Consider the following 12216-nt stretch of genomic DNA (forward strand, 5'->3'; position numbering starts at 1 on the left):
CCACAGGCCACAATCAACAGCCTGATCAACTTTATGCGAAGGAGATGTCTCACTGCATGAGGCAAATGGTGGTCACACCAGATACCGACTTGTTTTTTGATCCACACCCTTAAAAAAAAAGAGGTTTCTATGACCAACAGATGCATATGTATTCCCAGTCATGTGAAATCCGTAGGTTAGGGCCTAATTAATTCATTTCAATTGAATGATTTCCTTATGAACTGTAACTCCTTATTTAAATCTTAGAAATTGTTACATGTTGCGTTAATAATTTTGTTGAGTTTAAATAAGTGATCCATATTTATTTTATTGTTATTTTTCTAAAGTGTAGCCCTCTCTTTCCAGGACTTCCCGTTTCGCCTCCTTCCCAGAGTATCTGGTGGTGCAAATAAAGAAATTCACATTTGTGGTGGACTGGGTTCCAAAGAAAGTAGGTGAGTAAGAGAACTGATGTCTCTCCACAAATGTTTTGGCTTGTCTGGATCCATGATTCTCTAGTACCAAGAGGATGTGGATTTCTATTTTAACTTTGATACATGTCAACAAACACTGAAATGATATTAAGGGATCGAATGGTCTTTTTCATTGAAGGCCTATAAATGCATTCTATTTTTCAGATTTTCTCTTTATCCCTAGATAATTGTATTAAGTCAGTACTGTAGATCTCCAGCAGAGGGCAATGCCACACAGTGAATCACTGAGGTCCACTGACAATAAATACATACAGTGCATTCGGAAAGTATTCAGACCCCTTGACTTTTTGTTAGGTTACAGCCTTATTCTAAAATATATATTTTTTATTTTTAGCATGAAAATACACAGAATACCCCGTAATGACAAAGCAATAGTGTTTTTTTAGAATTTCTTTAGCAAATTTATTCAAATAAAGTATTCAGACTCTTTACTCAGAACTTTGTTGAAGCACCTTTTGACAGTGATTACAGCCTTGAGTCTTCCTGGGTATGACGCTATAAACTTGGAATTACCTGTATTTGGGGAGTTTCTCCCATTCTTATCTGCATATCCTCTCATACTCTGTCAGGTTGGATGGGGAGCGTTGCTACACAGCTATTTTCAGGTCCCTCTAGAGGGGTTCGATCAGGTTGAAGTCCAGGCTCTGGCTGGGCCACTCAAGGACATTCAGAGACTCCTGCCTTGTCTTGGCTGTGTGCTTAGGGTCGTTGTCCTGTTGTAAGGTGAACCTTGTCACCAGTCTGAGGTCCTGAGCACTCTGGAGCAGGTTTTCATCAATGATCTCTCTGTACTTTGCTTCGTTCATCTTTCCCTCGATCCTGACCTCGTTCCAGTCCTTGCCGCTGAAAAACATCCCCACAGTATGATGCTTCACCATAGGGATGGTGCCAGGTTTCCTCCAGACTTGACGCTTGGCATTCAGGCCAAAGAGTTCAATCTTGGTTTCATCAGACCAGAGAATCTTGTTCCTCATGGTCTGTGAGTCTTTTAAGTGCCTTTTGGCAAACTCTAAGCTGGCTGTCATGTGCCTTTTATTGAGGAGTGGCTTCTGTCTGGCCACTCTACCATAATGACCTGATTGGTGGAGTGCTGCAGAGATGGTTGTCCTTCTGGAAGGTTCTCCAATCTCCACAGAGGAACTCTGGAGCTCTGTCAGAGTGACCATCAGATTCTTGGTCACCTCCCTCACTAAGGCCCTTCTCCCCAGATTGCTCAGTTTGGCCGGGCGGCCATTTCTAGGAAGTCTTGGTGGTTCCAAACTTCTTCCATTTAAGAATGATGGAGGCTACTGTGTTCTTGGAGACAGTCAATGCTGCAGACATTCCCCAATGCTGCAGACATTCCCCAGATCTGTGTCTCGAAACAATCCTGTCTCAGAGCTCTACAAACAATTCCAAAAATAGGATTGGGATTGAGGAAGGTTAACTATTAGAGATGCAGTTCAAATTAGGTTATTCCTCTGCATCTTGCAATTGATATACTTGTTTTTGCAAGTTCTGGTTTTTAATCATGTGGACCAAAAAAAAGTTAATATTCAATATTCAATATTCTCTCATACTGATATGGTAGCTACATATTTTGTACTGTAGCTATAGTGGTGAATGTAAGTGTAGTCATTCAGTTATCTGCTTGAATGACCATGCCCAAGTCCCGTCTTCTCTTGCTCATGTAATTTAAAACTCTGGGTTGCATTCATTAGGGATTCATTAGGGCACATCGTAGCAAAACGTTCTGCAACAGGGATTAAAACATGTTTCTTATTGGACAAGTCCCAATTGTACTTCCCTATTTTATTTGTGCCGGGCCGGCTGCGATAGAGCCTGGGTGCGAACCCAGAGTCTCTGATGGCACAGCTAGCGCTGCAAAGCAGTGCCCTTAAGACCACTGCGCCACCTGGGATGCCGTGCTTCCCTATTTCACTCAATTTTGGAGCCTTTTCTCAATTTCGAACTGAACATGACCCTGACCCGTTCTTCAACAGATTTGTCCATAGACATCCCAGACTTCCTGGACCTGTCTCGGCTCCGGGGAACAGGACTGCAGGCTGGAGAACAAGAGCTCCCAGACCTCACACCCCCCATCGTCCTCCCTGAAGACACCAGAGGTAAGAAGGGCTGCTTCGAAGATACTGACAAACCTTTACCAATCCACCCACAGCTGGGAGGAGTTTGACTTTAGGTGTTGGACGTGGCTAGCAAAGTTGGCGTTTGGGCCAAGCTAAATCTAGCACGCCTAACGAGTAATGTTTTGGGCCTAACGCTGAGCAACATAGAAGTGGTACTGTTTGTAGTTTATATGCGTAGCATTCCCCTAATCTCCGTTCCTCCTTCAGAGGTGGTTGCTTGGATGGATTTAGCTACAGTGCGTGTTCTATACAGTCCTAGACCTAAAAACACTTGATATGTGCTCTAGGCAAGCAATAAAGCTTGTCCTGGTACCCTGTAGTGCTCCATTGACACAATGGTTGTCTTGTAGAAGCTGCTTCAACCTTGTTAAGCTACAACTCTGGGTTGAAACGCAACGATTTTATTTTAGAAGACTAATATAACATAATTACCGTGTTCCTCATTCCTAAAATGAGGCTTCATGGGTAAATGCTAAGCGGCCAAAGCAAAACTTTCACAGTAGACATTTGCCCGATTTTAGACGTCGTAAATGTGTTTTCAATGGAGAGATTTATTCAAGTTTTATGATTTCTCTTAAGGACTGTTCCTGAAAAAGTAACAAAGCAGTTGGCCATTTTTGTTTTCTCTCATAATCAAATTCCTGGTACAACACCTACATACAGTAATGTAAATCTTAGTTCTCAGTGTTAATAATGCATTTGTGATTTATAAAGCATTTATCAGATGAGCTACATGAATCTTAAATTACACCAGCCCATTGTCCCTTGACCTGAATCACTACAGCAATGTATTACATTTCTGAATCGGACAACGCCTGATTAATTCTGATTTGATTTCCGAGTTTTAAGCAAATGCTCCTTCAAATGCATAATTTCCCATCAATTATCTTTACGGATTTAGTATTGATTTGGCACATGGAACCTGAGTTTTACATTTTTTTTTATAGAAAAACATTACAAGTTTACCACCTTGAGCCATAAGTCAATACTTGTTTTAAAACTGAAGAGTGACTTGAACGGTAAGGATGCTATTTTAGGTCCATGTTAGACTTTTTTACTAACCATATAATGAATTCATTAATCTGATAGATTCAGATAAATCAAAAAGTGTAGCTACAGCATGAATATAATTTAACTAGTTAAAAAAAACATTTGTTGTTCCTTGGAAATAATCACTAGTTTTCTTTACCTTTCAGACAACTCAATGAACTCCTCAGATTGTAAGTATTCAGTTTCTCCTATCCTTCCGCTATATATACCTAACACATTACAAAGATTTACCACTATGGAACAAAAAGTTTTGCAGATGTGATAAATCTAGTGAAAATAAGTTTGACGTCGCAAAACCAACAGCTGCTGCAACTGCCGCGTAACTTTTCCTACTTACAAAAACTTTCTTTATTAGCCTGTTTTTTAAAATTAGTAAGCACTGGGTAAGTACCTTTGCGGTTCCTCTCCAGTCCCTCTTTAATGATGCCCAAAGAGAAAACAAAACCACCTTTAGAACCTGTGAGGTTTGCAAAGAGCGTGGGCGGCGGCACTGATGTTTATTGGTTGTTTTCTGCTTGTCCTCAGCCCCAGAAATAGACGAGTCGGCCGCAATGCAGCTGGCGGAGATGGGCTTCCCTCTGGAGGCCTGCCGGAAGGCCATCTACTACACTGGGAACATGGGCCCCGAGATGGCCTTCAACTGGATCATAGCACACATGGAGGAACCTGGTAAGAGTCACATGGATGTTATTCAAGTCTGATTCCTCAGCCTCTTCTGGGCACATGTGGGAGTGGGCAGTGCATGCTCTAAAACATCCCTAAAGTGACATGTGCGTCACAGGAGGAGTCCCCAGCTGCCTCCTGAGGGTGTTTGTGTGTCTAAGGACTGATACATTTGCATAATTTTCAATGAGTAATTCATAATGACATGCTATAACTGCATGTTTCTTATGCAAACAATGTAAATAGATTGTTTTAATGTCCATTACTAAAGCGCTTTTGTGTGTTAGCATGCTAACATAAATTGTATTTAGCTAGCTTAAAAGAAAAATTAATCCAGTACCAGTCAGAAGTTTGGACACACATACTCATTCTTTATTTTTTAATATTTTATACATTGTAGAATAATAGTGAAGACAACACTATGAAATAACACATATAACCCATAAAAAAAGTGTTAAACAAATCTAAATATATTTTATATTTGAGATTCTTAAAAGTAATCACCCTTTGCCTTGATGACAGTTTTGCACACTCTTGGCATTCTCTTAACCAGCTTCATGAGGTAGTCACCTGGAATGCATTTCAATTAACAGGTGTGCCTTCTTAAAAGTTAATCTGTGGAATTTCTTTCCTTCTTAATGTATTTGACCCAATCAGTTGTGTTGTGACAAGGGAGCCCTATTTGGAAATAGACCATGTCCATATTATGGCAAGAACAGCTCAAATAAGCAAAGAGAAATTACAGTCCATCATTACTGTAAGACATGAAGGTCAGTCAATGGGGAACATTTGAGGAACTTTTAAAGTTTCTTCAAGTGCAGTCGCAAATACCATCAAGCGCTATCATGAAACTGGCTCTCATGAAGACCGCCACAGGAAAGGAAGACCCAGAGTTACCTCTGCTGCAGAGGATACGTTCAGAGGAGTAACCAGCCTCATACATTGCAGCCCAAATAAATTATTCAGAGTAACAGACATCTCAACATCAACTGTTCAGAGGAGACTGTGTGAATCAGGCCTTTATGGTCTAATTGCTGCAAAGAAACTACTACTAAAGGACACCAATAAGAAGAAGAGACTTGCTTGGGCCAAGAAACACAAGCAATTGACATTAGACGGGTGGAAATCTGTTTGGTCTGATGAGTCCAAATGTGAAATTTTTGGTTCCAACTGCTGTGTCATTGTGAGACACAGAGTAGGTGAACGGATGATCTCCGCATGTATGGTTCCCACCGTGAAGCATGGAGAAGAAGGTGTGGGGGTGCTTTGCTGGTGACACTGTCAGTGATTTATTTAGAATTCAAGGCACACTTTAACCAGCATGGCTACCACAGTATTCTACAGCGATACACCATACCAGCTGGATTGAGCTTATTTGTTTTTCAACAGGACAATGGCCCAACACACATACAGGATGTGTAAGGGCTATTTGACCAAGAAGGAGAGTGATGGAGTGCTGCATCATATGACCTCAACCCAATTGAGATGGTTAGGAATGAGTTGGACCACAGAGTGAAGGAAAAGCAGCCAACAAGTGCTCAGCATATGTAACAAACCTTTCATCTGCAGAAATGATTCAGTTGTGCAAACCCACATTTTCATCAGCTGTCCGGGTGGCTGGTCTCATACGATCCTTCAGGTGAAGAAGTCAGATGTGGAGTTCCTGGGCTGGTGTGGTTACATGTGGTCTGCGGTTGTGAGGCCAGTTGGATGTACTGCCAAGTTCTCTAAAACAACGGAGGTGGCTTATGGTAGAGAAATTAACATTCAATTCTCTGGCAACAGCTCTGGTAGACAGTCCTGCAGTCAGCATGCCATTTGCATGCTCCCTCTTAACTTCAGAAATGTTTGTCTCACAATCCAATGCCACAGATGTCTGAAGTTTTGAGGGGGCGTGCAATTGGCATGCCTGACTGCAGGACTGCACCAGTGCTGTTGCCAGAGAATTTCATGTTAATTTCTCTAACATAATCTGGCTTCAACGTCATTTTAGAGAATTTGACATCAAGTCCAACCGGCCTCACAACCGCAGACTGTGTGTGGCGTCGTGTGGATGCACGGTTTGCTGATGTCAATGTTGTGAACGGCGTGACACATAGTGGGGTTATGGTGTGGGCAGGCATAAGCTATGGGCAGCGAACACAATTGCATTTTATAGATGGCAATTTGAATGCACAGATACCGGAATGAAATCCTGAGGACCATTATCGTGCCATTAATTCGCCACCATCACCTCATGTTTCAGCATAATGCACGACGACCTCATGTCGCAAGGATCTGTACACAATTCCTGGAAGCTGAAAATGTCCCAGTACTTCCACAGCTTGCATACTCACCAGATGTGTCACCCATTGAACATGTTTGGGATGCACTGAATCAACGTGTATGACAGCGTGTTCCTGCTACTGTCCAGCAACTTCACACAGCCATTGAAGAAGAGTGTGACAACATTCCATAGGCCACCGTCAACAGCCTGATGAACTCTATGTGAAGGAGATGTCCCGCTGACTTTTCTAGTTTTCTGATACATGCCCCTACCTTATTTTTAAGGTTTCTATGATCAACAGATGCATATCTGTATTCCCAACCATGTGAAATCCATAGATTAGGGCCTCATTTATTTATTTCAATTGACTGATTTCTTTATATGAACTGTAAATCTGTAAAATCTTAGATGTTTTAATTTGTAGAATAACTGGAATTAAAGCCAGACCTTAACAAGGGTCCCAGGACAAGTAGAGAGCTCAATGTTCATGTCATCCAACAAGTGTAAATGCCCTGAGTTTGCTAAACGGCACTTGGATTGGAACCGGCGCTTTGGTCAGATGACATGAAAATAGAGCTCTTTGGCCACACAAACCAGTGGTGGGTTTTGCATTGAAAGATGCATATGCAGAAAATAACCCCATAGCTTCTATAAAATATGGTGGTGGATCTTTGATGTTATGGGGCAATTTTGCTTCCACTGGACCTGGCGCCCTTGTTAAGGTCAACAACATCATGAACCCAGTACCACGGCATTTTAGTCAAAAACCTGGTTTCCTCTGCCAGGAGGCTGAAACTTGGCCGCAAGTGGATCTTCCAGCAAGACAATAAACTAGAGCACACATCCAAATCCACAAATAAATGGTTAATTGACTATTAAAATCAACATTTTGCAATGGACATCTGTCTCCGGACTTGAACCCCTTGAAAACATGTTTTGAATTGAGGTGGTCAGTCCATAAGCGCAGACGAAGGATATCAAGGATCTGAAAAGATAATGTATGGAGGAATGGTGTAAGATCCCTCCCAATGTGTTCTCCAATTTCATAAAACATTTTAGAAAAAGGCTCTGTGCCATTATCCTCGCAAGGTAAGGCATTGAACGGTATTAAAAACAGGGGTGCCAATATCTTTGATCCCCATCTTTTTGAGAATTATTATTTCTGCTATTTCTCAAAAATTGAAATGTTATATATAAATTCCAGTTGTACTTTATTAAAAGCCGTTTCAAAGTCAGCAGTGAATACCAGGCTTGGTTTTCCTGATTTTTCATAGTGTTCTATTGTTTCCAGTACTTGTCTTATATCATCTCTAATGTATCGTCCATGTAAAAAAAAAAACTGTCTGCTTACAGTAGGATGAATAATATCCAACAATACATTTTTGAATTATATGCACTATGTATTTAGCTATTTTTCAATGGACTGAATCCCTATATTTACCACTTGGGTCCTGTTTCAGTAATAAGGAAATCAGACCTTGTGGTTGAGTATCTGATAATCTACCATTTTTATAGGAGTTGTTAAAACATGCTAAAAACTGTCCTCTGAGTACATAAAAAAAAGGGTTGCTATACCTGAACTAGTATGTCATCCAGCCTTGGAGTTTTCCCGGACTTTCCCAGCTTTTATTGCATCAAGAAGTATTACTTGTGAAATCTCTTTGTCTGAGCAATTGTATTAGTATAATATAATTTCTCCCTTTTTTGCATACAATATAGGTCAGTGTTTATTTTATTCATAATTGTGGACCTGACTGTAATGTGGTTTAACACTAGCACACACAGTCAACTTGTAAAGGTGTGTAACAACTGTGTCAATTAAGGCCCAATCAGGTCAAAACGAGGGAGGAACGGTGTTGTACTGCCATCTGTTTTTGTTTTAGTCCCTCCTAAATTCTTAATTGCTTGTGTGGAAGTGCAGTTAGGTAGTCACATATCAGCTTTTTAATATGCATGAGGCATCAGCCAGTCTCTTTTGCACTCTCCCTGAAATCCAGCTTTATTACAGTTGTTCAATAAACTCTGTATTAAAGGAGTAGTTCACTATTTTCCAGCTTGATGTTAGATGATTCTTCACCTTGAAAGTAGTCTATGGGCCAGGAGAAACTGTAGTCCATGGTTCAGTTCTCCTTAAACAGCCACCACAAACTTGAGCTAACTTTAGTCACCACAAGCTAACAATCAATGGAAGTGATGGGGGCATGTGTACATGTTTTGTTTTTAAATGGCCAAATCACCTTTAAGTAACATCAAACCAAATATGGAGTTGATTTCAGGTGATTTGAACATAATTGTTTTCAAACATGCTTACATCACTTCCATTGATTGTTAGCTTGTGGTGACTAAAGTTAGCTGAAGTTTGTAGTGTCTGTTTAAAGAAAATGGAAACCTCGATTACAGATTCTCTTGGCCCATAGACTACCTTCAGGTTAAGGAATCATCTAAAATCTAGTTGTAAAAATGTGAACTACTCCTTTTAATTTCTGTACCCTGTTTGTTATATATTTTTAAGTGGATTTATAAGTTTGTCTTAAACAATATTATAGTCACTTCTGCATACAGAGTGGTATTGTTGGAAAGTTTACTAATGAAGAGGCTTTTTTTCTCTCTCACAAACACAACCCAGTGAGCAAGCCCCTCCTTTACAGCTCGCCAAGAGATTCAAGGACAAATAGGCAGACCGACACAAACAGGCTCTCTTAAGCTGAACATGCCATACTTGTACTAACAATGACCTATATTAATTAGGTGACTATGGACTATGATAACCCAAAAATAACCAGGCTGATGAGGCCTTAGGAACACATCCTTAAATTGTGCTCTTCCTGATTTGACCCTTGTTTGAATGGGTGATTTACTGATTTTATGTACCATGTTTATAGAAGAGCTTTCTCCTTCTTTCCTCTTTTCCAGACTTTGCTGAGCCCCTGGCACTGCCAACCTTCATGGAGCCCGGCCCTTCCGTGGCCGGCTCGGGCCTGGCTGCCACCCCCCTGGAAAACCATCCTCCAGAGGAGAGCATCGCCATCCTCACCTCCATGGGCTTCCCCCGCCGCCACAGCGTCCAGGCCCTAAAAGCCACGGTCAGTGGCTCTCTTTCTCTCCTGCTGCTCACACTCACTCTGGTGAAACAACACAAAAATGATATTGTCCTGGTCTATGAAGCATTCAGTAGGGAGTAGTGCTTTTGTGGTTTTTAATTTGACTTTTTCAGATTTGAATTATCGTAGAGATAACCATCTTTCCAAAGCCTGTTCTGTAACTAAAACCTTGCAAAGATGGAAAGGGAGACTTATCATGTTTTAAGTAGGTTAATATCCCCCAAAACTTTTGACCAATATGTTTTATTTCTCTTTCAGACATTTGGCCTGCTATTAACAACTTGGCTGGCCTGCTTGTTTACTTGATATATTGCAGTTTTAATAACCCCTTCATGTCCTTGGTTGCTTGAGATCCCTGTTCTACATGCTGTTTACAAATAGTCCAAGCATCGAGCCCGACATGGTGCATAGCTATGCTCGTTCAGCTTTTCAGTTCTATGAGTCAGATCGTTGTGTGTCATACGCGCACAGTCATTTTAGCACAGTTATTTTTATGCATTTGTTTGTGTGTTCCTCCAATGTACCTCGAATGAAACCACTAATTCATTCGATTCCGTTATGAATTGTATAAACGTTGAATTCCATTATAGTGGCTGCTATTTTAAGATGGTGCCTTTTTTTTCTCTTTTTCATCAGTCACCTGCCCTTGTCAGCATAAAATAGATCCCACGTTCTCTACGAAAACAGACCCTCTGATTTCCTTGTATTACCATTCCTAACACCTCCAACACCCCTTGCCATCCATTTTCTTCTCATGAAAAAGCCCAGGGTCCTCGTGAGTTATGTAGGAGTGTGAAACATTAGAGGGTCTCCAGGGTCTTCTAATAATAGCCCAGTGAGCACGCAGGAAGTGTTCAACCTCACTGGCCTGTCTGTCTGACTGACTGCCTGCCTGTGCATGGCCAGAAAAAGCAGACAGAATCAGATTATTCCCCCCAATGTGCTCTCTTGATGTTCTCAATCCTGTTACATTCTCTTGAAGCATGCCAGTCACAATTGTCCATCTTCTGAGACCTCTGAATTTGAGAAGACTTAGGGGAGAGAGGAAGCATATTCTACTGATAATGGTAATTACATGACAATTTAGCCTACCAATTATGACTTTTTGGTTCTTTCTGATTTATCGAAACAAGCAGGTAGTAGTGTAAAAAAAAAATACCAGTACCAGAAAGTACTGTCAGTAATCAACCACTGAAATAGGTCTGTGAAAGGATGTGTCACCAACATTCGTTGTTTCAGAACAACAACCTGGAGCGGGCGCTGGACTGGATCTTCACCCACACGGAAAGGGAGGAGGAGGAGGAGACTAGCGATGCCCTGTCTGACATGGCCGATACCACGGAGCCCAACGACAGTGCCTTCTCCAATGCCAACATGCACAGCGACTCCACACTGTCCCCAGACCAGGACGCCTCAGGCCCCCAGATCAAAGACGGACCCGGGCGTGAGTGACACTGCATGACCTCTGACCTCTAAGACTGATCTAGTGTCAGTTCCACCCTCCCCAGTCCTAACCATAACCATTATGTTCTAGAGACACTGATCTAGGATCAGCTCCACCCTCCCCAGTCCTAACCATAACCATTGGGCTAAATGCATTGATCTAGTCAGCTCCACCATCCCCAGTCCTAACCATAACCATTATGTTCTAGAGACACTGATCTAGGATCAGCTCCACCATCCCCAGTCCTAACCATAACCATTATGGGCAAAACGATAAAGACAGAAATGACAAAAGGAGAAGAATTACACAAATACAAATGTGGTACAGGAGCTGGGTAAAAAGTTATTTAGCTGCTTTGAATATAAAGCTCACTACTTGCTGCACCCATATGATGCAACAATTTCTGTTTGCAGGTACATTTGGAACAAAACCATCCTTTCACCAATTGTGAAAGGCTTCTCTTTCCACTTCCATTCTGACACAATCCTGTTAAAGGAAGGCAGCACACAGATTTTACGTCACATGTTTGGCTTAAGATTTCATGTTTGAGGAGACTCATTCTATTCAGGGTCTCAGCCTATATGATTTTGAACTCAGAAATGCAAATCATGGACCACAGTCTCTCCAACTACAACCTGCATTGGTTGAATATGATCAGATAGGGATTAGATAGTTTTACTAGCTTTACTTGTTCTCATGGGTATACTGTAGGCAAAATGCATCTGTTCTGTTCACAAGGGAGTTGTAGTTTTGTGTAACGATTTGGTTTGACTTCCTGTTTTACAGGTTACGAGCTTTTTGCTTTCATCAGCCACATCGGAGCGTCCACGATGTCTGGTCATTATGTATGCCACATCAAAAAGGAAGGAAGGTAAGTCGGCCACAACATTTATCTCTGCTAGATCCCCTTTCACAATGAAGGATTAAAAAATGAATTATATAGACAGACTGTTTCCACCAGCCGTTGCATTGCACATTTTTGATCTATTCCAACACTAGCACTCCTGATTTAGACTAATCAAGGGCTTGATCATAGTTGACGAGTTGAATTGGGTTTGCTAGTGTTGGAGTCAATCAAGTATTATCTTTGATC

General features: G+C 41.3%; 1 protein-coding gene across 8 annotated transcripts in view; it reads left to right on the forward strand.

Moving 5' to 3' along the window:
- Window positions 1-12216, forward strand: part of LOC109902259 (ubiquitin carboxyl-terminal hydrolase 13) — a 62887-nt gene that overhangs the window by 47596 nt on the left and 3075 nt on the right. For all 8 annotated transcript variants that reach the window (XM_031786427.1, XM_031786428.1, XM_020498482.2 and 5 more), the window contains 7 exons: window positions 346-434; window positions 2456-2578; window positions 3796-3819; window positions 4175-4318; window positions 9492-9661; window positions 10919-11123; window positions 11910-11994. In XM_031786427.1, the coding sequence (XP_031642287.1) occupies window positions 346-434; window positions 2456-2578; window positions 3796-3819; window positions 4175-4318; window positions 9492-9661; window positions 10919-11123; window positions 11910-11994 (840 nt within the window). The remainder of the gene's footprint in view (window positions 1-345; window positions 435-2455; window positions 2579-3795; window positions 3820-4174; window positions 4319-9491; window positions 9662-10918; window positions 11124-11909; window positions 11995-12216) is intronic.

This window comes from Oncorhynchus kisutch, linkage group LG13 (assembly GCF_002021735.2).
Source record: "Oncorhynchus kisutch isolate 150728-3 linkage group LG13, Okis_V2, whole genome shotgun sequence".
Lineage (NCBI taxonomy): Eukaryota > Metazoa > Chordata > Actinopteri > Salmoniformes > Salmonidae > Oncorhynchus > Oncorhynchus kisutch.